The sequence below is a fragment of the Aquarana catesbeiana genome, unplaced genomic scaffold, assembly GCF_042186555.1.
Source record: "Aquarana catesbeiana isolate 2022-GZ unplaced genomic scaffold, ASM4218655v1 unanchor237, whole genome shotgun sequence".
Classification (NCBI taxonomy): domain Eukaryota; kingdom Metazoa; phylum Chordata; class Amphibia; order Anura; family Ranidae; genus Aquarana; species Aquarana catesbeiana.
In genome coordinates this window covers 2211062-2234547 of record NW_027362665.1, presented here as the reverse complement: position 1 = coordinate 2234547, position 23486 = coordinate 2211062, and the positions used below count along the sequence as shown (strand labels likewise).

General features: G+C 47.0%; 2 protein-coding genes across 2 annotated transcripts in view; one reads left to right on the top strand and one right to left on the bottom strand.

Annotated features, from left to right (window-relative positions):
- LOC141122064 (uncharacterized) overlaps positions 1–23486 on the bottom strand; it is a 236834-nt gene that overhangs the window by 82057 nt on the left and 131291 nt on the right. The window lies entirely within an intron of this gene.
- The window catches only part of LOC141122057 (uncharacterized), a 108169-nt gene that overhangs the window by 39816 nt on the left and 44867 nt on the right, over positions 1–23486 (top strand). The window contains 1 exon segment of the mRNA XM_073611853.1: positions 1269–2073. Within this exon segment, the coding sequence (XP_073467954.1) occupies positions 1269–2073 (805 nt within the window).

Genomic DNA, 23486 nt, shown 5'->3' with positions numbered 1-23486 from the left:
TGCAGGCATGGGAGGTCAGAGACTGCAGGCATGTGAGGTCAGAGACTGCAGACATGGGAGGTCAGAGACTGGACATGGCACATGGGAGGTCAAAGTCTGTGAACATGGGAGGTCAGAGACTGTGGACATGGCACATGGGAGGTCAGAGACTATATACTCTATGTTGTACATTACATACTCCTGACCCCTGCACTATATACTCTATATTGTACATTACATACTCCTGACCCCTGCACTATATACTCTATGTTGTACATTACATCATTCTGATACTATATAGTCCTATCTGTTGTATCTTATACAATATGTTGTACTTTACATAGTCCTGACTTCTTTTGCACCCATTTTCTACCAGCTGGTCTGTGACGGATCTCGGATACCCCATATGGGAACCTCCACCAGACCTGTGCCCCCTGTCCTCCAAACACACCCGCAGCCTGCAGACTCACCATAACCAGCCCTTAACCCCCCAATCACGAGACAAACCACACAGGTGTTGAGGGTTAAACATGCAAAGCATAAAACTGTTTATTAAATACAAAACATCCACCTTTATACACAGTTAGGGACACTCCCCTTAGCCTTGTCATAGAGGGGGAGGGGACAAGGAAGAACCAATGGGAACTCAACACTTGGACATTGAAACAGAAACTAGAGTTGAACCACATAAAGAGATTCTGATAAGCAGGCAGCCCCTCCTTACACATCCCCTCCTGAGATGTGTCTCCAGACCTTTGTCTACAGGCCATGACCCAACATAATTACACCAATAACAAGAGGGGGGGATGGGATGCAGCTGATATAGGGACCTTCATTACATTATCCCATTGTCATTTTGTCCCCAAGTCTCGTAGCCCCACGCTTTGGGAATGCCGCCATCTTGTATATGTCTTTATCAGCTAAAAGTACATTGTTTGTGGAATAAAAGTATATATATAGCCCAGCCGGGCCAATAGGTTTAGGTAGCCGGAAACGACTCCACAAGCCCAGCCACAGAGACCGCATTCACCCGGTTCTGATGAACCGGCGACCACGGACACAAATGTCTGGAGGTGGCATCTTCTCCAGGTGGTGGGAGATGGCAAATAGCCCTCCAAATCTCCCGTTCTCTGCTGGGCCATAGTCTGTGTGTAGGAGGCCAACCCACAGCCCCCTCCGAGGGCTCAGTGGGTTCTGTCACATGACATTTTATATCTGATGATCTGATTCGAGCACAGCAGGAACCAATCTGCTCATGTCTAGTAATAATCTTTGTATTTCTATTTTAGTAGATGGACGGGAGATGAGGAAAACCTCAGAGGATTGTCTCACTTTGTCTTCAGACTGTAAAGTAGAAGATGAGGACATCACACAGTATAGTCCAGGAGAAAACCCGACTACCTCAAATGTCCATCCGGCACCACACAGTGTAGATGGACCATCGTATTCCTCTTATCCTGAGGAACCTCAGACTGTGAGGGACGGTGCCGTCCTTCCAACAGAGAAGAGCTTTTCCTGTACTGAGTGTGGGAAGTGTTTCCATTTTAAATCCCATCTTATTGTGCATATAAGATCTCACACAGGAGAGAAGCCGTATTCCTGTCCTGAGTGCGGGAAATGTTTTTCACAGAAGTCCATCCTTTCCAAACATCAGAGATCTCACACGGGGGAGAAGCCGTATTCCTGTCCTGAGTGTGGAAAATGTTTTTCTGTGAAGTCTCATCTTGACAGACATCAGAGATCTCACACAGGGCAGAAGCCGTATTCTTGTCCTGAGTGCGGGAAATGTTTTTCACGGAAGTCGCATCTTTACACACATCAGAGATCTCACATCGGGGAGAAGCCATTTTCCTGTCCTGAGTGCGGGAAATGTTTTTCACGGAAGTCCAGTCTTAACACACATCAGAGATCTCACATGGGGGAGAAGCCATATTCCTGTCCTGAGTGCGGGAAATGTTTTTCACATAAGTCCAATCTTTCCAGACATCAGAGATCTCACACGGGGGAGAAGCCGTATTCCTGTCCTGAGTGTGGGAAATGTTTTTCACAGAAGTCCAGTCTTTATACACATCAGAGATCTCACACAGGGGAGAAGCCGTATTCCTGTCCTGAGTGAGGGAATTGTTCCTCACTGAAGTCCTGTCTTCCTGTACATCAGGGATCCCACACAACCCTTGAGGTGTATTAGTGCCTTGAGTGCGGGAAATGTCTTCTATATGAATATTGCTGGACATCACAGCTCTCATGTGGGGAAGAAGCACACCCTGATATACACCTCAGATATACTTCATGGCTGATCTTCATCATGTAAGAAACAGTTCATAAGGAGATCAGAGATCACCAAAGACATGGATGAAGTGTTGTAAAAATACAATGGATGGGCGGCTCATACAGGTCTGGTAATGTACTTTTATGTCATGGCTTTCTTCCAGGTCCGCACCCATGCACGCGCACACACAGAAACCTCCACTGTCATTGGCTGTAGGATAAGTTTGTCAGCAGGTTCCAGCCAATAATTTTGCCCCGTACCCTGCTGATCACCTGCAGCCAATGACAAATCACTCCTGTGTTATATTTTGTAAACACGGGGAGCTATCTTGTGATTTCTTCTCTTCCCGAGTCCTTTTCGGTTCAGGAAGAGAAGAGAACATCACACTGTGAGTAGAATCACCACACTTTACACCCACACACCTTAGATTGGCATATTTAACCCCATTGATTGCCCTCATTCACCCTTTGATCACCCCTGTCACCCAACCAGTGCCATTAGTACAGCGTCAGTGTACAGTATTTTTCACCCATCGCTGCATTAGGGTCACTTGTTACATCACATAGCGCCAGGGTCAGCTAGCATTAGATTGCCCACATACTATCACACTCACGCTATAGGATCCTGATCACCACCATTACTAGTATAGTGTCTTTATGGATCAATATCCTGATCACCACCATTGCTAGTATAGTGTCTGTATGAATCAATATCCTGATCATGAAGAGAACTATATTAGTGTCCCCCTTAGTATAGTGTCTGTATGGATCAATGTCCTGATCATGAACAGAACTATATTAGTGTCCCCCCTTAGTATAGTGTCTGTATGGATCAATATCCTGATCATGAACAGAACTATATTAGTGTCCCCCCTTAGTATAGTGTCCCTAATAACGCAGCATTAGCAGGATCAGCCCTTCTGCCCCCCAACAAGTGCAGTGTCAGTAGATCACCGGCACCTCTGATACATTGCACACATAACCGCAGTGTTATCAGAATCAGGCCTGATCTCTTCTAGCACTAGCTGGTAAGTTTTATTTGTGCAGCACCCTGGATTTTAGTCAGGGAACTCCTCACAAATTTACTTGCCGGGAGTAGTTATCCTGGTTGATAGAGATCTATTCATTTCTCCCTAAGTTTGGCCTTTGTTGCACTTTTCTCTTCTACCACTAGGTGGCAGGCTACTTGGTGGTACTAGATATGAGAAGGGAAATCCAAAGTCAGGTTATGGGTATATGGGGTATCTCAGCCAATGGGCAGGGGTTTTCTTGAATCCCTTGGCCTGCTGGGAGAGCCTATTTATTCTTGTGGAGTGAGGTGATCGATGTTCTGTGCCACCTGGACGGCTGTCTAGGTGGACATGTGTCGTATGTCCCGGGCTGCTAGGCCCGGAGATTGGGCCTATCACGGGCACATCTGGCTGCTGTCTGAGGGCCTATCCTGGGCACATCTGTCTGCTGTCTGAGGGCCTATCCAGAAGCAAGAGAGCAGAGCAGGGTTGGGAATGTGGCTTGCAGTCCAACCAAAAGTGACGGTTCTGCTGGCCTGAGAACCTGTCATGGTCGGAGGCAGAGGGGAAGCTGTCACCACTAAGGGACCAACCACCTTATTACCAGGGACCACAGTGAGTAACTGAAGCAAGAACCGGAGCAGTATTCTCACTGAATGGGCATGGGGGAGAATCCGGAAGCTTCAGGCAGTGATCAAGCCAGGGACCCAACCAGCGGAGGTGACACTTGTAGAGCAGCCTTGTGTGTCAAGCCAGGGACCGAGTAGGCCAGTAAGGTGAAGCTTGAGAAGTATCTGGAGTGCCAAGCTAGGGACCCAGCAAAGACGCGGGGGTGACACTTGAGGAAGATACCACAGTGAAGATTGGAGAAGCTCAAGGGATTCAGAGTCAGTGAATCAGAGGGTCTAGTGAGAGACCGGGAGCTCAGTGGGCTGCAGAACTACAAGGAGAAGTTGTAGTGAAGGTGAAAGAACTGTTATGCTTTGTGTTAGGAACTGGTAAAGACTGTTGCCATAGGAGATAGCATTCCTGCACGTGCAGATGTGGCGTCTTGCTGGATGCCTTTCTCTGCACAGCTGTCCTATTGAAGTCTCTGAGTCTGCTAATTGAACTTGCAACTATGTAAGGGTGTCCTGTCCCTAACCCTCTTTCCCCAAAAAAGTTTGTAAGAGAAATAAACATCTCTTTTGCATTCAAGAAGTGTCTGACGCCCAATAACTTCCACCTTGCACCCATTATGCCTCACAACCAACCACATACAGAAGGATGTCGGCTATCTCTGGCCCTGGAGGTTCTCAATTGACTGAAGGAGGCTGGAGACCTTGCTACATTTGTTGTAGTTCAAGCAGTCCCTGACAGCCAGGAGCTCTTTTTCCCGTGAGTCACACTAGGTATCTGTGAATTTAGTGGCCAAAATGTCCCAACAAAGGTACTCTAGTGAAGAGGCCTACAGGATTCTGAGTATGACAGCTGAAAGCCAAGGAGGAGTCCTTACTGACAGAATCAGGCTCCCAATACAAACCTGTAAAGAGCGGCGGCACCCTGACAGGGAGCTCAGAGGATGGAGGAGAGGTCCCTGCTAAGGTCAGGTGCACCCAACCCCGGGTATCTGAAGTGCTAGGAACACTTGATTTGTCTTATATGCAACAGGATGCCTTACTAGTGCCGCACTACCTTTTGGTACCAGCGGCCTAGTACATCCTAGTCTTTTACATACCAGGACAGAAGTATTTTGTGGTGACCTGGTGGGTCCCAAAAATGCAGCCCAAGCTGGTGAGGTGGCTAGCACTAGTGGTATCCCACAGCCACCATGAATTCGACCATAGAGTCCATAGTGTTCTTCCAGATGTGATTGTGCAAGTCCTGATTAGCAGCCCACAGATTGTGCAGCGCTCGTACTTCCCCTATTCACTGCCCAACCTGGAATTCAGGTGGAAACAGCAAATTTAACAACTCCCCTAGATTTTTGGAGACCTATCAAGGTTCAAAAACTTTTTTGGGCCTAAAACCAACATGGGCATTACTAAAAATAATGAGCTGCAATCGTATTGGTCTAGAGACACCAAAACCAACAAATGATAGGGGTTAGGTGTAGCTACCTGTTGACTAAGGGCACTAAATGTATGGGAAGGGGCGGGGGGCTGTGCCAAGGGTATAAGAGGGACTATACCCTGGATATACAATCACCACCAAGCCTCAGCTCCTATATCACAGCCTGAAGACCTCAACCCAGTGCCTAATGTGGGATTACTACTGTTGTGTGTATGTGTAAGTATGTGAGGGGCACACATCCAAAAAACCATATAAGTAATACATAAAAAATAATATTCCTAAACTAAGGTACCACAGGGGCTAACCTTAAAGTACATAATAAAAAAATGTGCTTACAGATACGTGAGAAACCACAATAAGAAAATTGCATAACATATACAATAAAATGCTATACAAACACATCTGCGCAATCAGACAAATCTAAGATGAAGTGCCCAGTAGTGTTACAGCCAATAGATGTTACGAATAAAATATTGTAGAATGAAAAATATCCAGAAAAAACAAAATAATGCCCCAAGTGTTCAGATGTCCATAAACCAGAGAAAAATGGCAAATTTCAAAAAAATAAAAATCAAAAAGATCAAAGCACCACCAAAAAGAATGTGTATACAACTATATAGATAGATAAAAATGATAGCAGTCCACATGTAAATATTAATCAAGTAGTGCACATGGAGATAGCAGAAATCATCATAGGTGACGAGTGCTTGCTATATGTCCAGGTGACTTATGTGCTCCCCCTCAAGGGTTCCCACTCACCGAATCCTATCACCCCTGCAGAGGTAATGCGCATAATTGTTGCACTCTATAATGCCAGTTCATCAGAGTGTCTGCTATGTAGATCCCAAAAGCATCCCTTTAGTTCCAGATAGGATGGACGTGCCATAGATATATACCATAATGCTAGCATGAGAAGCAGCGACCTTAGCCAGAAAATAATTGTCCTCACAGATGATAGTGTTTTTATAGGATCTTCCTTTTTTCTTTTTTCTTTTTTAAGATGAGAAGCAGCGACCTTGGCCAGAAAATAATTGTCCTCACAGATGATAGTGTTTTTATAGGATCTTCTTTTTATAGGAAGATCCTATGTTGCCTCTCTTGACTATTCGAATGATGAATCTGTAAACGAAGAGGACATCGGAGGCTTTGACTTCGCTATGGTTTCACCATTCATCAAGGAGGCACTGAAATGGGAAGACCCCTCCACTCCCCCAGCCAAACAGAAAAAATTCTTTAAACATCTGGGGAAAGAACGCTCAAATTTTCCGCTCCTTCCTGAACTAAAGGATATCATTGATGAGGAATGGAGAAAGACGGAAAAGAAGTCCTCCATGTCAAGTAAAACCTCCAGATTATACCCCTTCAAGTAAGAAGAAGTGAAGAGTCTGGAGAAAACTCCCCTTGTGGACGCAGCCCTGATGCGTCTGGCCAAACACGTTACTCATCCTTTGGAAGACACAGTGTCCTTCAAGGACGGGCTCGATCTAAAAAGAATTTATAGGCTTGCCGGTATGGCCTGTAAACCAGCCCTGGCACAAGCAGCCATGTCCAAGGCCATGGAGGCCTGGACGGAGAACGTAGAATCCTTCCTCAGGGGCGTCTCAGAGGAACTGGCTGGAAGTTAAGCAGCCACAGAACTAAAGCTGTCAGCAGTCTTCCTGGGGAAGGCGTCTATTGATTTGATCTGCCTACTGGCACGTATTATGTTGTCTTTGGTTAAGGCCAAGAGAGCCCTATGGTTGCGCCCCTGGCTCGCCGATCCGGTTTCCAAGCAAGCATGGTGTAAAATGCCCTTCGAGGGGTCCTCACTGTTTGGCAACAAGCTTGATGATGCCATAACACGGGCCACAGGTGGTAAGTTGGGCTTCCTTCCCCAGGACAGGCGCCTGCTTGGTCGGTAGAAACCCCAGTTCAGAAGACGCAGCCCGGAGCGCTCCAGAGAAGCACGCTCTTACAAGCCTGGCCGAGACTTCAGGAAAAATTGTCGCAGAGGGCAGGCATCCTTTCGTAAGCCTGTTAAAAGCCAAACATCTGGCGGTCGTGAGCAGGCCAAGTCTTTTTGAGATTGCGCCCGCCCAGGCGGGTCGGGTGGGGGCTCGTCTGCTCCTCTTCTGGCACGTCTGGGTGGCCTCAATCTCAGACTTCTGGGTTATAAGGACAGTCTCGTCAGGTCACAGATGGGCCTTCTCCAGTACTCCTCCCCATAGATTCGTCTCCACTCTTCTTCCTCGTTCAGAGGAACAGAGACAAGTGTTGTTGTCCTATGTGGACCTTCTGAAGACTCAGGGAGCAGTGGTACACATCCCAAAGGACGAATGGTTCCAGGGGATATACTCCCCTCTCTTCCTAGTTCAAAAAAAGAGTGGCTCTTGGCGCCCAGTCATAGACCTGACCTACCTCAACAAATTCATAGAGCACAGAAAATTCAAAATGGAAACTCTGTCAACCATCCAGTGAGCCATACAGCCAGGCGATTGGATGATTTCAATAGACTTGAAGGATGCTTATTTCCACATCCCAGTGGAAAAGGAGTTTCACAAATATCTCTGATTCCAAGTCGGGCAAGATCATCTACAATTTATCTGCCTCCCCTTCGGGCTTACAACGTCCCCCCAGGTCTTTTCAAAGGTTCTCCTAGCCACAGTGGCTCTCATAAGATTAAAAGGGGTACGTCTTTACCATTACCTCGACGACCTCCTAGTATTGTCTCAAAACAGAGAGCAGTTGCTGGCCCACCGGGAACAAGTGATCTCCACCCTGTCCAGCTTTGGGTGGCTCCTGAACTTAGGAAAAAGTCATCTAGACCCAGCTAAATGTCTAATTTACCTAGGAGCTCAATTCGACACAGTGGAAAACACCATCTCCCTTCCACTACAGAAAATCCAGAGTGTTCGAGACAGAATTTCCCGGGCCCTACCCGCCCCGTGCCTGAAAGCCTCCCAGTGCCTGGAAATTGTCGGCACAATGGTCTCCATGACTCCCATGGTCAAATGGGCCTTGTGGAGATTACGTCCCTTCCAGTCAGGTTTCCTACAACAATGGAAGACAGGACAAGAATCAAGTTATCCACATAACATTGACAATGAGGAACAGCCTCTTCTGGTGGCTTCAGCGCAAAAACCTTCTGACTTGCCACTCCATTGCTCCCATCTCTTGGGTCACGGTCACGACCGATGCCAGCGGTACCGGATGGGGAGCCCTCTGCGGATCGAACCTTGCTCAGGGCAAGTGGGACACCTGCCTCCACGACCCAGGTTTGAACGTCCTGGAACTTCGAGCGGCCTGGTATGCCCTACAGTCCTTCTTTCACGTTCTGAAATGGGTGTCAGTGTTTTTAAGGATGGACAACACGACGGTGGTCACTTATGTAAAGAGGCAAGGGGGTACTCTGAGTTCCACTCTCCTTCGGGAAGTCGAGCCCATTCTATCATGGGCACAGAAGAACCTTTCCAAAATCTCAGCAGTCTTCGTCCCAGGAGTCCAAAACACTCAAGTGGACTTCCTGTCACGTATCGAGTTGGACAACGAGTGGTCCCTTCATGTACAGACGTTCAAGTGGATCTTGTCACTGGGAATCGATCCTGAAGTAGATCTGTTCGCTTCCCTCTGCAATTTCAAGCTGAAGACATTTTATACCAGGGGCCGCTGCAGCCATGCCTTCGGAACAGACGCCCTGAGTTATCCTGAGATTCCTGCAGAGGCTCCGAGAGGAAGCAGTCAAAGTGGTGACAATAGCTCCCTATTGGCCGAACAGGCCTTGGTTCCTCTCCTTGTCCAACTCAGTTTTTGGGACCCAGTGCCTCTCCCTCTCAGGCCGAACCTTCTTTCTCAGGGGTCAGTCCTGCACGCTTGTCCGACAGTGCTGAGACTGATGGTCTGGTTCTTGAGCGGGAGAGGCTAGAATACCTTGGCTGTGCCTCAAAAGTGATCTCCACCCTCATGAGTTCAAGAAGATCTAGCACAAATAAGGTCTATGGAAGAATTTGGTCCAAATTCGTGGAATTTTGCTCTTCTAAGGGCAGGTCTTTTAGACATCCAGAAGTCCAAAATGTTCTCAGCTTACATAGTTACATAGTAGGTGAGGTTGAAAAAAGACACAAGTCCATCAAGTCCAACCTATGTGTGTGATTATATGTCAGTACTACATTATATATCCCTGTATGTTGCGGTCATTCAGGTGCTTATCTAATACTTTCTTGAAGCTATCAATGCTCTCCGCTGAGACCACCGCCTGTGGAAGGGAATTCCACATCCTTGCCGCTCTTACTGTAAAGAACCCTCTATGTAGTTTAAGGTTAAACCTCTTTTCTTCTAATTTTAATGAGTGGCCACGAGGCTTGTTAAACTCTCTTCTGCGAAAAAGTTTTATTTCTATTGTAGGGTCACCAGTACGGTATTTGTATATTGAAATCATATCCCCTCTCAAGCGTCTCTTCTCCAGAGAGAATAAGTTCAGTGCTCGCAACCTTTCCTCATAACTAAAATCCTCCAGACCCTTTATTAGCTTTGTTACCTTTCTTTGTACTCGCTCCATTTCCAGTACATCCTTCCTGAGGACTGGTGCCCAGAACTGGACAGCATACTCCAGGTGCGGCCGGACCAGAGTCTTGTAGAGTGGGAGAATTATCGTTTTATCTCTGGAGTTGATCCCCTTTTTAATGCATGCCAATATTCTGTTTGCTTTGTTAGCAGCAGCTTGGCATTGCATGCCATTGCTGAGCCTATCATCTACTAGGACCCCCAGGTCCTTTTCCATCCTAGATTCCCCCAGAGGTTTTCCCCCCAGTCTATAGATTGCATTCATATTTTTGCCACCCAAATGCATTATTTTACATTTTTCTACATTGAACCTCATTTGCCATGTAGTTGCCCACCCCATTAATTTGTTCAGATCTTTTTGCAAGGTTTCCACATCCTGCGGAGAAGTTATTGCCCTGCTTAGCTTAGTATCGTCTGCAAATACAGAGATTGAACTGTTTATCCCATCCTCCAGATCGTTTATGAACAAATTAAATAGGATTGGTCCCAGCACAGAACCATGGGGAACCCCACTACCCACCCCTGACCATTCCGAGTACTCCCTATTTATCACCACCCTCTGAACTCGCCCTTGTAGCCAGTTTTAAATCCATGTACTCACCCTATGGGCCATGCCAATGGACCTTATTTTGTACAGTAAACGTTTATGGGGAACTGTGTCAAATGCTTTTGCAAAATTCAGATACACCACGTCTACGGGCCACTCACTTCCTCATAGAAGGTTAGTAGATTGGTTTGGCAAGAACGATTCTTCATGAATCCATGCTGATTACTGCTAATGATACCGTTCTTATTACTAAAATCTTGTATATAGTCCCTTATCATCCCCTCCAAGAGTTTACATACTTTTGATGTTAGGCTAACTGGTCTGTAATTCCCAGGGATGTATTTTGGGCCCTTTTTAAATATTGGTGCTACATTGGCTTTTCTCCAATCAGCTGGTACCATTCCAGTCAGTAGACTGTCTGTAAAAATTAGGAACAACGGTCTGGCAATCACTTGACTGAGTTCCCTAAGTACCCTCGGATGCAAGCCATCTGGTCCCGGTGATTTATGAATGTTAAGTTTCTCAAGTCTAATTTTAATTCTGTCCACTGTTAACCATGGAGGTGCTTCCTGTGTTGTGTCATGAGGATAAACACTGCAGTTTTGGTTACTGAAGCCCCCAGATTCACTCGTGAAGACTGAGGAGAAGAATAAATTCAATACCTTCACCATCTCCCCATCCTTTGCAACCAGATGTCCTTCCTCATTCTTTATGCGGCCAATATGGTCTGTCCTCCCTTTTTTACTGTTTACATACTTAAAGAATTTCTTGGGATTTTTTTTGCTCTCCTCCGCTATGTGTCTTTCATGTTCTATCTTAGCCGTCCTAATTGCACCCTTACATATCTTGTTGCATTCTTTATAAAGTCTAAATACTGATGATGATCCCTCAACCCTTTATTTTTTGAAGGCCTTCTCCTTTGCTTTTATATGCATTTTTACATTGGAGTTAAGCCATCCAGGACTTGTTCGCTCTCTTAAATGTATTACCCAATGGGATACATTGGCTAATGCCCTTATTTAATATAGTTACATATAGTTACATAGTAGGTGAGGTTGAAAAAAGACACAAGTCCATCAAGTCCAACCTATGTGTGTGATTATGTGTCAGTATTGCATTGTATATCCCTGTATGTTGTGGTCATTCAGGTGCTTATCTAATAGTTTCTTGAAGCTATCAATGCTCCCCGCTGAGACCACCGCCTGTGGAAGGGAATTCCACATCCTTGCCGCTCTTACAGTAAAGAACCCTCTACGTAGTTTAAGATTAAACCTCTTTTCTTCTAATTTTAATGAGTGGCCACGAGTCTTGGTAAACTCTCTTCTGCGAAAAAGTTTTATCCCTATTGAGGGGTCACCAGTCCGGTATTTGTAAATTGAAATCATATCCCCTCTCAAGCGTCTCCTCTCCAGAGAGAATAAGTTCAGTGCTCGCAACCTTTCCTCATAACTAAGATCCTCCAGACCCTTTATTAGCTTTGTTGCCCTTCTTTGAACTCGCTCCATTTCCAGTACATCCTTCCTGAGGACTGGTGCCCAGAACTGGACCGCATACTCTAGGTGCGGCCGGACCAGAGTCTTGTAGAGCGGGAGAATTATCGTTTTATCTCTGGAGTTGATCCCCCTTTTAATGCATGCCAATATTCTGTTTGCTTTGTTAGCAGCAGCTTGGCATTGCCTGCCATTGCTGAGCCTATCATCCACTAGGACCCCCAGGTCCTTTTCCATCCTAGATTCCCCCAGAGGTTCTCCCCCCAGCGTATAGAATGCATTCATATTTTTGCCACCCAAATGCATTATTTTACATTTTTCTACATTGAACCTCATTTGCCATGTAGTCGCCCACCCCATTATTTTGTTCAGGTCTTTTTGCAAGGTTTCCACGTCCTGCGGAGAAGTTATTGCCCTGCTTAGCTTAGTATCGTCTGCAAATACAGAGATTGAACTGTTTATCCCATCCTCCAGATCGTTTATGAACAAATTAAATAGGATTGGTCCCAGCACAGAACCCTGGGGCACCCCACTACCCACCCCTGACCATTCTGAGTACTCCCCATTTATCACCACCCTCTGAACTCGCCCTTGTAGCCAGTTTTCAATCCATGTACTCACCCTATGGTCCATGCCAACAGACCTTATTTTGTACAGTAAACGTTTATGGGGAACTGTGTCAAATGCTTTTGCAAAATCCAGATACACCACGTCTACAGGCCTTCCTTTATCTAGATGGCAACTCACCTCCTCATAGAAGGTTAATAGATTGGTTTGGCAAGAACGATTCTTCATGAATCCATGCTGATTACTGCTAATGATATCGTACGTATTACTAAAATCCTGTATATAGTCCCTTATCATCCCCTCCAAGAGTTTACATACTATCGATGTTAGGCTAACTGGTCTGTAATTCCCAGGGATGTATTTTGGGCCCTTTTTAAATATAGGTGCTACATTGGCTTTTCTCCAATCAGCTGGTACCATTCCAGTCAGTAGACTATCTGTAAAAATTAGGAACAACGGTCTGGCAATCACTTGACTGAGTTCCCTAAGTACCCTCGGATGCAAGCCATCTGGTCCCGGTGATTTATTAATGTTAAGTTTCTCAAGTCTAATTTTAATTCCGTCCTCTGTTAACCATGTAGGTGCTTCCTGTGTTGTGTCATGAGGATAAACACTGCAGTTTTGGTTACTGAAGCCCCCCGATTCACTCGTGAAGACTGAGGAGAAGAATAAATTCAATACCTTCGCCATCTCCCCATCCTTTGTAACCAGATGTCCTTCCTCATTCTTTATGGGGCCAATATGGTCTGTCCTCCCTTTTTTACTGTTTACATACTTAAAGAATTTCTTGGGATTTTTTTTGCTCTCCTCCGCTATGTGTCTTTCATGTTCTATCTTAGCTGTCCTAATTGCACGCTTACATTTCTTATTGCATTCTTTATAAAGTCTGAATGCTGAGGATGATCCCTCAACCTTGTATTTTTTGAAGGCCTTCTCCTTTGCTTTTATATGCATTTTTACATTGGAGTTAAGCCATCCAGGACTTTTGTTCGCTCTTTTAAATTTATTACCCAATGGGATACATTGGCTAATGCCCTTATTTAATATGCTCTTAAAGCAAACCCATCTCTCCTCCGTATTCTTTGTTCCTAATATTTTATCCCAGTTTATGTCTTTTAGCAAGGTTTGTAGTTTAGGGAAGTTGGCTCTTTTGAAATTCAGCGTCTTTGTATTCCCTTTATGTTTCCTATTTGTATGATTTATACTGAAACTAATTGACCTGTGATCGCTGTTACCTAAATTGCCCCGCATTTCCACATCCGTGATCAGGTCTGTATTGTTGGTAATCAGTAGATCCAGTAATGTTTTATTTCTAGTTGGTGCGTCTACCATCTGACCCATAAAATTGTCCTGCAAGACATTAAGGAACTGGCGAGCCTTAAATGAATGTGCGGTTCCCTCCGCCCAGTCTATGTCTGGATAATTAAAATCCCCCATTATGATAACACTTCCCATTCTTGCTGCTAATCCAATTTGTGATAGGAGATCCGTCTCCACTTCCTCCCTCAGGTTTGGGGGCCTATAGCATACTCCCAGTATTATTTTCCCCTTAGCTTTATCCCTTTGGAGCTCTACCCATAAGGATTCCACCTCCTCTCTAGCTCCCTCAGTGATGTCATCTCTCACATTCACTTGTACATTATTCTTGATATATAGGCATACCCCTCCCCCTTTTTTACCCTCTCTATCCTTGCGGTATAGGGTATACCCTTGAATGTTTGCCAGCCAATCATGAGAGCTGTTGAACCAGGTCTCTGAAATTCCCACAAAATCCAAATCCTCCTCGTACAACAGTATCTCTAGTTCACCCATCTTGTCCGCCATGCTCCTGGCATTGGTGAACATGCCACGTAGTTTAGACCGGTCCCATATTATCCTCGTATTGGGTGTTCCGAGATTGCAACTAGCACTTGCTACTACACTTACCTTGTGTTTTTGTGCTTTGGTTAACCTACCACTAATGCCCCCAATACTACCCTCTGGAATATCTTCCGCGCTGACTATCTCTATCTCTGGACCCTCCCCCCCATCGCCTAGTTTAAAAACCCCTCTAACTTTTTTACCATCTTCATTCCCAGCAGATCTGCACCCTCCTCATTTAGGTGCAGTCCGTCCCTTCTATAGTACCGGTTATCGACTGAGAAGTCAGCCCAGTCCTCCAGGAACCCAAACCCCTCCTTACTACACCAGCTCTTCAGCCACTTGTTTACTTCCCTAATCTCCCTCTGCCTTTCTGGTGTGGCTCGATGTACTGGTAGTATTCCTGAGAATTCTACCTTGGAGGTCCTTTTCCTCAATTTATCTCCTAAGTCCTTAAAATCGTTCTTTAGGACACTCCATCTGCCTCTGACTTTGTCATTGGTGCCAACGTGCACCATGACAGCCGGGTCTTCCCCAGCCCCTCCCAGTAATCTGTCCACAAGATCCGTGATGTGCCGAACCCGAGCGCCCGGTAGACAACATGCTGTTCGAAGCTTCCTTCAAACAGGCCTAGATTTACCCTTATCTATCAGCTCTCTTAGAGTCCAAGTATCTGCGTTATCGGCCTTCTCCGGTACTTCGTGGGCAGTTCATCCTTTGATTCTGCAATTTTTTTGCGGGGCATCAAGGCTCAAGCCCCAAAGGAAATCCAGATTTCCCAAGTGGGACCTTCCATTTATCCTTGACTCAATCTCTGGACTCAGTACTACGGGGCCCTCCCCGCTCTCCATCAAGGACTTTTCAGCAAAAGTCGCCTTCTTAGTAGCCGTCACCTCGGCTCAAAGAGTCTCTGAGATCAGATCACTGGGTCATGAAAAACCCTTCTTGACGTTTTTCCCGAACATTCCTATGATGGGTTCAAACGCGAAAGTGTCTTCGCTGTTCCACGAGAATCCCCCTCAATCCCGTATATATGTCAGCCCCCCTCACATCTGTATATATATCAGCCCCCCACACACTTGTATATATGTCAGCCCCCCTCACACCTGTAAATATGTCAGCCCCCCCACACACCCATATATATATCAGCCCCCCACACACACCTGTATATATGTCAGCCCCCCACACACACCTGTATATATGTCAGCCCCCCCACACACCCGTATATATGTCAGCCCCCCACACACCCGTATATATATCAGCCCCCCATGCACCTGTATATATGTCAGCCCCCCACACCTGTATATATGTCAGCCCCCACACACACCTGTATATATGTCAGCCCCCCCACACCTGTATATAATGTCAGCCCCCCCTACACACCTGTTTATATGTCAGCCCCCCTCAATCCTGTATATATTTCAGCCCCCCTCACACCTGTGTATATGTCAGCCCCCCACACACCCGTATATATTTCTGTATATATTTCCATATATATATCAGCCCCCACGCACCTGTATATATGTCAGCCCCCCACACCTGTATATATGTCAGCCCCCCCACACCTGTATATATTTCTGCCCCCCCACACACCTGTATATATGTCAGCCCCCCCACACCTGTATATATTTCAGCCCCCACACACCTGTATATATATCAGCCCCACACACCTGTTCTTATGTCAGCGCCCCACACACCTGTATATATGTCAGCCCCCACACCTGTATATATGTCAGCACCCCCCCACGCACTTGTATATATGTCAGTCCCCCCCACACACCTGTATATATGTCACCCCCACCTGTATATATGCCAGCCCCCCACACAACCCTGTATATATGCCAGCCCCCCCACCAGTGCTGTGTTTTGGCCTAGGCCAACAAGGCCCAGGCCTAGGGCAGCACTTTGCGGGGGGGCGGCAAAAAGCCATCCCCTGAAAACGGCAATGGCGCCCTCTTCCCTTATAGCAGGGCCACCATCAGGGGAGTACAGCTTAGGAGTGCAGTGGCGTTGCAGGTGCGGAGGGCGCCCCCTGTAAAGCCGTAATTCACTCTCTGATTGACCCTCTGTTGTGGCCAGTCATGGGAAGGGAAACAGTGGGCAGGAAGCTGGGCGGCGGCGTGCTGAAACCAATTAGAGCCGCTCTCTCTCTCTTCTCCCTTCGGCTGACAGAAAGGGGAGGGGGGGCGAGCGGGGGGAGTTCTCTGGTAAATTGAGCAGCAGCGCTGTGACAGGGAGAGGAGAGATGCGGGCTGTCTGTGTATCTCCCCCGCTCGCCCCCCTCCCCTTTCTGTCAGCCGAAGGGAGAAGAGAGAGAGAGAGCGGCTCTAATTGGTTTCACTGCGCCGCCGCACAGCTTCCTGACTGCTGTTTCGCACCCCATAATTGGCCACAGCAGAAGGCCAATCAGAAGACTCCGGGGGGCATCATGGGAAAAGTAGTCCCTAAAGAGTGACGGCCCCAGTGTGTCCACAGACATGCTACAGCCCCCAGAATACATGCACTCTGCTGAAGGGGTGTTAGAGGAGAAAAAGAGAGTACTGTGCTGGGGGAAGCCAGAGAGGGAGCCACGCTGTACCCGCACCACCAGAGAGCCACGCTGTACCCGCACCACCAGAGAGCCACGCTGTACCCGCACCACCAGAGAGCCACGCTGTACCCGCACCACCAGAGGGCCACGCTGTACCCGCACCACCAGAGGGCCACGCTGTACCCGCACCACCAGAGGGCCACGCTGTACCCGCACCACCAGAGGGCCACGCTGTACCCGCACCACCAGAGAGCCACGCTGTACACGCACCACCAGAGAGCCACGCTGTACACGCACCACCAGAGAGCCACGCTGTACCCACACCACCAGAGAGCCACGCTGTACCCGCACCACCAGAGAGCCACGCTGTACCCGCACCACCAGAGAGCCACGCTGTACCCGCACCACCAGAGAGCCACGCTGTACCCGCACCACCAGAGAGCCACGCTGTACCCGCACCACCAGAGAGCCACGCTGTATCCGCACCACCAGAGAGCCACGCTGTACCCGCACCACCAGAGAGCCACGCTGTACCCGCACCACCAGAGAGCCACGCTGTACCCACACCACCAGAGAGCCACGCTGTACCCACACCACCAGAGAGCCATGCTGTACCCGCACCACCAAAGAGAGAGCTACGCTGTACCTGCACCACCAGAGAGCCACGCTGTACCCGCACCACCAAAGAGAGAGCCACGCTGTACCCGCACCACCAGAGAGCCACGCTGTACCCACACCAGAGAGCCACGCTGTACCCACACCACCAGAGAGGGAGCCACGCTGTACCCACACAACCAGAGAGGGAGCCATGCTGTACACGCATCACCAGAGAGCCACGCTGTACCCGCACCACCAGAGAGGGAGCCACGCTGTACCCACACAACCAGAGAGGGAGCCACGCTGTACCCGCATCACCAGAGAGGGAGCCACGCTGTACCCGCACCACCAGAGAGGGAACCACGCTGTACCCACACAACCAGAGAGGGAGCCACGCTGTACCCGCATCACCAGAGAGGGAGCCACGCTGTACCCGCATCACCAGAGAGGGAGCCACGCTGTACCCACACCACCAGAGAGAGATCCACGCTGTTTCCGCACCACCAAAGAGAGAGCCACGATGTTCCCGCACCGCCAGAGGGGGAGAAAGATAAAGCCACTGCCAGGGTACAGACATGCTACACTACTGACTAGAGTCAGCCTGGGCAACCCAGAGTGAGCAAACGTGTTGGCCATTATCCATTACTGTTCCCAGGGACTGAGCCATTAGGAAGTGCCTAACCTGATATCCTCTAGGCCTTATTGACAGCCACAATGAGCTCCAATGCTGGGCCTCCAGTCAAAAAATTAAGGGGGGGACACAATTTTTACAGCTCCAGGTGACACCAAACCTAGTGACGCCACTGTCCCAGAGCCCACAACAAGTTCCGGCACTGAGCTTCGGTAACTGACAGACAGAGTGCGCTAGTGTGGGCACCTAGGACATCTGCCACCTGGGGTCCCACAAGCGGCGATCGGCTTTCCGTAGCAGCTGCCACCTCTCTCCCCACTGTCAGCCACACACACTCCTCAGCTCCTCCTCCTTCTCGGCTTCAATGTTCTAGTGTACACAGTCAGGAGAAGAAGGAGCCACAGAGGTGAGACACGACTTCAGTGCAAGAGCCGCGCTGCTGTGAGGTCTGTGTATAGTTTACAGTGGAGGGGGATACAGTAACCGGGAAGGGGAGCAGATAAAAGATGAGGGGAGAGGGGGTAAGGGGATATGTGCTGGGTGCTTTGGGAGGGGAGAAGATATGTGTTAGTGGGGGGGGTCTGATCCTCCCCTCCCAAAGCAACTAGCACATATCCCCTTACCCCCCCAAACGAAAAGATGCCGCATGCCTCTCTGTCCTCCTCCTGTGGTGTCCCTCTGTCCTCTTCCAATGAAGATGACAGGGCGGATCTTAAAAAGGAAGGGGTGTGACCTTGACAGGAAGGGGTGGGTCATATTTAAATTAGGGGGTGCGCAAACTCAGTCAGGCCTAGGGCAGCACAAAACCTAAATACACCACTGCCCCCCACACAACCCTGTATATATGCCAGCCCCCCACACAACCCTGTATATATGTCAGCGCCCCTACACACACACCTGTATATATGTCACCCCCACCTGTATGTATGCCAGCCCACCACACAGCCCTGTATATATGCCAGCCCCCCACACAACCCTGTATATATGCCAGCCCCTCACATACACAAATCTGTTAACACACAAGGTTCTGGCCCCTCCCTGTACACAAACAGCCCCCCTCCCTTTCCCTCACAGCCCCTACTTGTAAAGAAGATCTTCCTACCTGGTCCCAGCCTGTTTTCACAAAGCTGACATGTTGCTGAGAAGCATTGTGCAGATCACATAGTAGCCAGAGGTGGCAGTAAAGAGCTCGATGTCTAATCTCAATGAGACGAGAAGAGCAGAAGCTGTGAAAACATTTCTGTAATGCACAACACGGCTCCCCTTCACCCGTCCTGCCTTCTTCTGGGGCCCCTTACAGTTGTGACGGCTGTACCCCCCTGATGGCGGCCATGGATAAGGGACTCCTAGGTTTCAAATAACAGTGAACAGACATTGGGGCTGATTTACTAAACGTTTGCGCCGTAAGTTGAGGCGCACGGCGAGGCGCAACGTACATTTTGATATTTACGAAACATTTGCGCCGGTAACACATCGCTAATCCGCATTTACGAAAGTAATCTCGGCACACAGGAGAGTGCGATCTGTGCACCACTATGGACATGGTGCACGGCATCTTCAATTCAAAATGAAAAGAAGCTGGAAGTGCCAATATTATGGGGGTGATGTGAGGAAGTTTAGTAATAACTGCACAAGTAACAAATATGCCCAAAATAGAATGAGAAAGTAACTTTTTCTGAACAAGCCTGCTGTGCCTGCAAGTACGTTTAGAACTGCGTAAGATAAATGTAAGCACTGCGCATGCGCAAGCGGCTCTTGCGCTCGTTCAAATACGTTTGTTCACTGTGCAGCCAAAATCTTAGTAAATGTCAAGCAATGCAAATGCAATTGTGTGGGTTGAACGGGCGCAACTCTAATCTTGACAATTTTTTGTTTACGCTGGTTCACGTTATGTATTTTTTTAAGGATATTTGCACACAGGTCATGTTAGCGTGTTACGTTGCCAACATGTGACATGTACCTTGTTATAATTATGTAAAAAGACTCTCGCTCCTCTAGCTCCTCCTAAAAGGGCATTTACCCTTCCCCCTCTAATGCATATGATTTCCTTGGGCTAACTTTTGCTTTTAAAGGGGAACTCCACACTCCATTCTCCAATGCTCTTGTCTCCCCTTCTAATGCATATGTTTTATTTGGGATAGTTTTTGCTTTTAAAGGGGAACTCCACACTCCACTTCATTCTCAAAAGACTGTGAGCTGCCTTCACCAATCCAAACCACATCCTTTTTCAGAGCAAACAACAGGGCCAGCTAGGAAAGGGGCGAGAAGAGCGATCGCCCAACCCCCTCCTGAACCATACAAGGCCACATACACTCAACATAGGTGGGTGCCTTTGGGGCATGTTGGGCTCAGCCCAATACCAACCACAAAGCACTTTGTACCCACTAGTTTAAAGGGGCTTTCCACATTCTGTAAAGCCCCCCTGTCTGTAGCCCCCCACAACCCCAGCCTAGGGTTGTGTGGAAGAGGCCCTTCTCCCCCTGAATATGGGAACAAGGTGGTTGACTTTTGGGGTGCCTGAGCCCCTCCTGCCCCCAAGAGTACACCCCCTTTCATGGGCGGGCTGGCTTGCTGTGTTTGGCTAGGGGTTTGTTAGTGTGTGGGAGGGGCACAATCTTTTTTTAGTTTGGGGTGGGATTTTTTCATGTGCGGGTTCTCATTTTAAGCCTTAACAGACCCAAATGGCCTTGCATGTATTGGGGGGGACAGACTATTTTTTGTTTTGTGTTAAAATCTTGCAGCTGCAATGTCGATTTGTAAGTTTTCTCTAAAGCCGTACATCTTTGAAGCAGTATTTTGGATACATGCTACAGTTGTACCACTTTATAGGCAGAGTAACCCCCCCCCCCAAAGTTACTAGATTTTAATCAATTTTGCATTTTTAAAGGCACTTCTCCTTGTTTCATGTTTTGGTGTTGTCCAAATTGGTGACATTGATCTATGTCCCTCAGGATGGGACCTGGGCCCCCATACCCATTTTAAGGCCAATAACTAGAATATAAGCCAGCCAAGTGGGGACTAGCAAAATTATCAAGTCAGTTTCCATAGACTGCAATGGTATTTGTTGTCTAACTTTTGCCCATGTTAGGCTCTTTGTTTGCCCCCCTGGACCGGGGGGTGTTTGTCTCATCTCTAATTTAGTAGCATGCTGGAAGATGTGCTTAATTTTCGACAGGGGGTTGGCTTATTTTGTGCTAGCTGCATTTGGGTTGTTCTGGGCATGCTCAGGGACTTTGCTTTTTTGGTGCGTTATGTGTGAACAGCACTTGGATGTTTCTGGGCATGCTCATAGAGTGTGTTTTTTGGGTTAGTAATTTAAGGACATCCTTAACAGGTGTACCCACTTTGAAGTTCAGTCTCTACATTGGGTGAACTTGTGTTTTGTGTGTTTCATGGACTGTGCATGTGTTTTCAATTGCCTCATTAGCACACAAACCTATTTCATATAAAGCTTGCAGATAGCATTCTTTACCTTGCCATGAAAAAAGGCAAGATTGTGTGTGCGGTCGGCAAGAGAGTACATTTGGGTGTCCTTATCGAGTTTGTAACACATGTATTTTCTCTTTGTATTTTATTTGTTATGTCTTTGCAAAACAGATTTTTTTTTACTTTGGTTTATTGTATTTTTTGGGTGGGGGATATTTTCCCCTGAAATTATTTTGATGTTGTCAATGTGTGTCGTTTGTAGGTTGTTCACTTTGATTTAATTGTCTGTGCTGCATTATTTTGCAAAATCTTTCTCAAGATGTTGTGAAAATTTTTAAATCCTTAATAGATATCCATTTGTGTGTGCAGTCCTTTTATCTCCTGTTAATTTCCAATGCAAAATGGTCAGACCTAAAAAAAACATATTCTGTTAGTGTCTCAAATTTAACCTACATGTGTTTTTTTGCTTTCATTGCTCTTTTCCAAGTCCTGTTTTGGTGACCAATAAAATTTCTTGCAAATTTTGATGTTTGTCTTTTTTGTTACTGTTCGTGCAACAGATTTCCCAGCTGCAGCTTAACTAGGCTGATTGGCATTGGAAGACAAAACAGGTGTGATTTGTCAGTTACTTTCCTGGTGCCTTCATGGTAGCATATGCATGGATTGTGTGTATGCTGCCATGGATAGTCACCAAGAAAGGAAAAAAATTACAGAGTGGTAAGTATTCAATTTTCATTTTTAGCACAGTGGTTCTCAGCCTCAGTCCTCAAGTACCCCTCCCCCCCCGACAGGACATGTTTTGTGAATTTATCTCATCTAAAATAGCTGTCCAAGATACCAAGCCATTGACTGTGATTTAAAGCACCTGTGCAAGATGAAGAAAAACCTGCAAACATGGCCTGTTGGGGGTACTTGAGGACAGGGTTAAGAAGCACTGATCTAAAATCGAGCTCAAGACAATCCTATTCTAATTGTGAGCATTTGAGGGAAACCAAGTGAGTGTTAGAACCCTTGCTTGTCTTTTTTAGGTTGGGCTTTGTGTCCCTTTTCTTAAAATTGTCTTCACTTCCTGTCACATAGCCAAACAGGAAGTGAGGGTAAAACCCTACCAATGTCTTTACTTGGGGACACACAGGTCAATCTAACTAGTGTCCCCATTAAGAAAACTGCACTCTAGCACTTTGTTGTGTACACCCCAAATTATTAGGTAGTTTTAGGGTTTAGTAAAGGCAAATCCACTCTGCAATACAAGTGTAGTCGCTGTAAATCTGAGGGGACGCACTGGTGATTTTATCATCCAATCATGTAGAAGCAAAGATGGTGTATTTTTATCTTCCTTGCATGTCCCCCTCGGATCTCAAGCAACTGAACTTCCAAGTGCACTTGTAGTGAAAAGTAGATTTGGCTTTAGTAAATAAACCCCAAAGTCCAAGATACCTAATAATTTGGGGTGTACACAGCAAAATTCTAGAGTGCAATTTACCTAATGGGGAAACTATTTAGATTGACCTGTGTGTCCCCAAGGAAAGACATTGGTAGGGTTTTACCCTTACTTCCTGTTTGGCTATGTGACAGGAAGTGAATAAATTTGAAGGAGAAAGTGGCAACATTTGGGAGGTGTCTTCACCCTATTAGGGGTGCAGACATCCCCCAAAACTGACCAGACTTCGAATCCCTCTGCACTCTATCCCCAAGCAAAAATAAGAAAGGATTTCATTTAGTTTAACTTTGCAAAGACACGTTCCTAAGTATAACTGTGATGCATGTCAATGGCCCATTTAGACCTTGTTTAATAGAATACACCAGTTGCCTTTCACTAGAAACATTTGTTAGTCCAGTCCTGGAAATCTGCATCTGCATTACTATTAATTTCCCTAAAAATTGGGTTTCTGCAGCTAGATCAGCCAAATGCAGTGCGACCGCCGTGTATATGAGATGCGTGAGTGCTGTGTGCGCGGAGGTATGCGCATATGTGGTTCTCGGAAAGCGG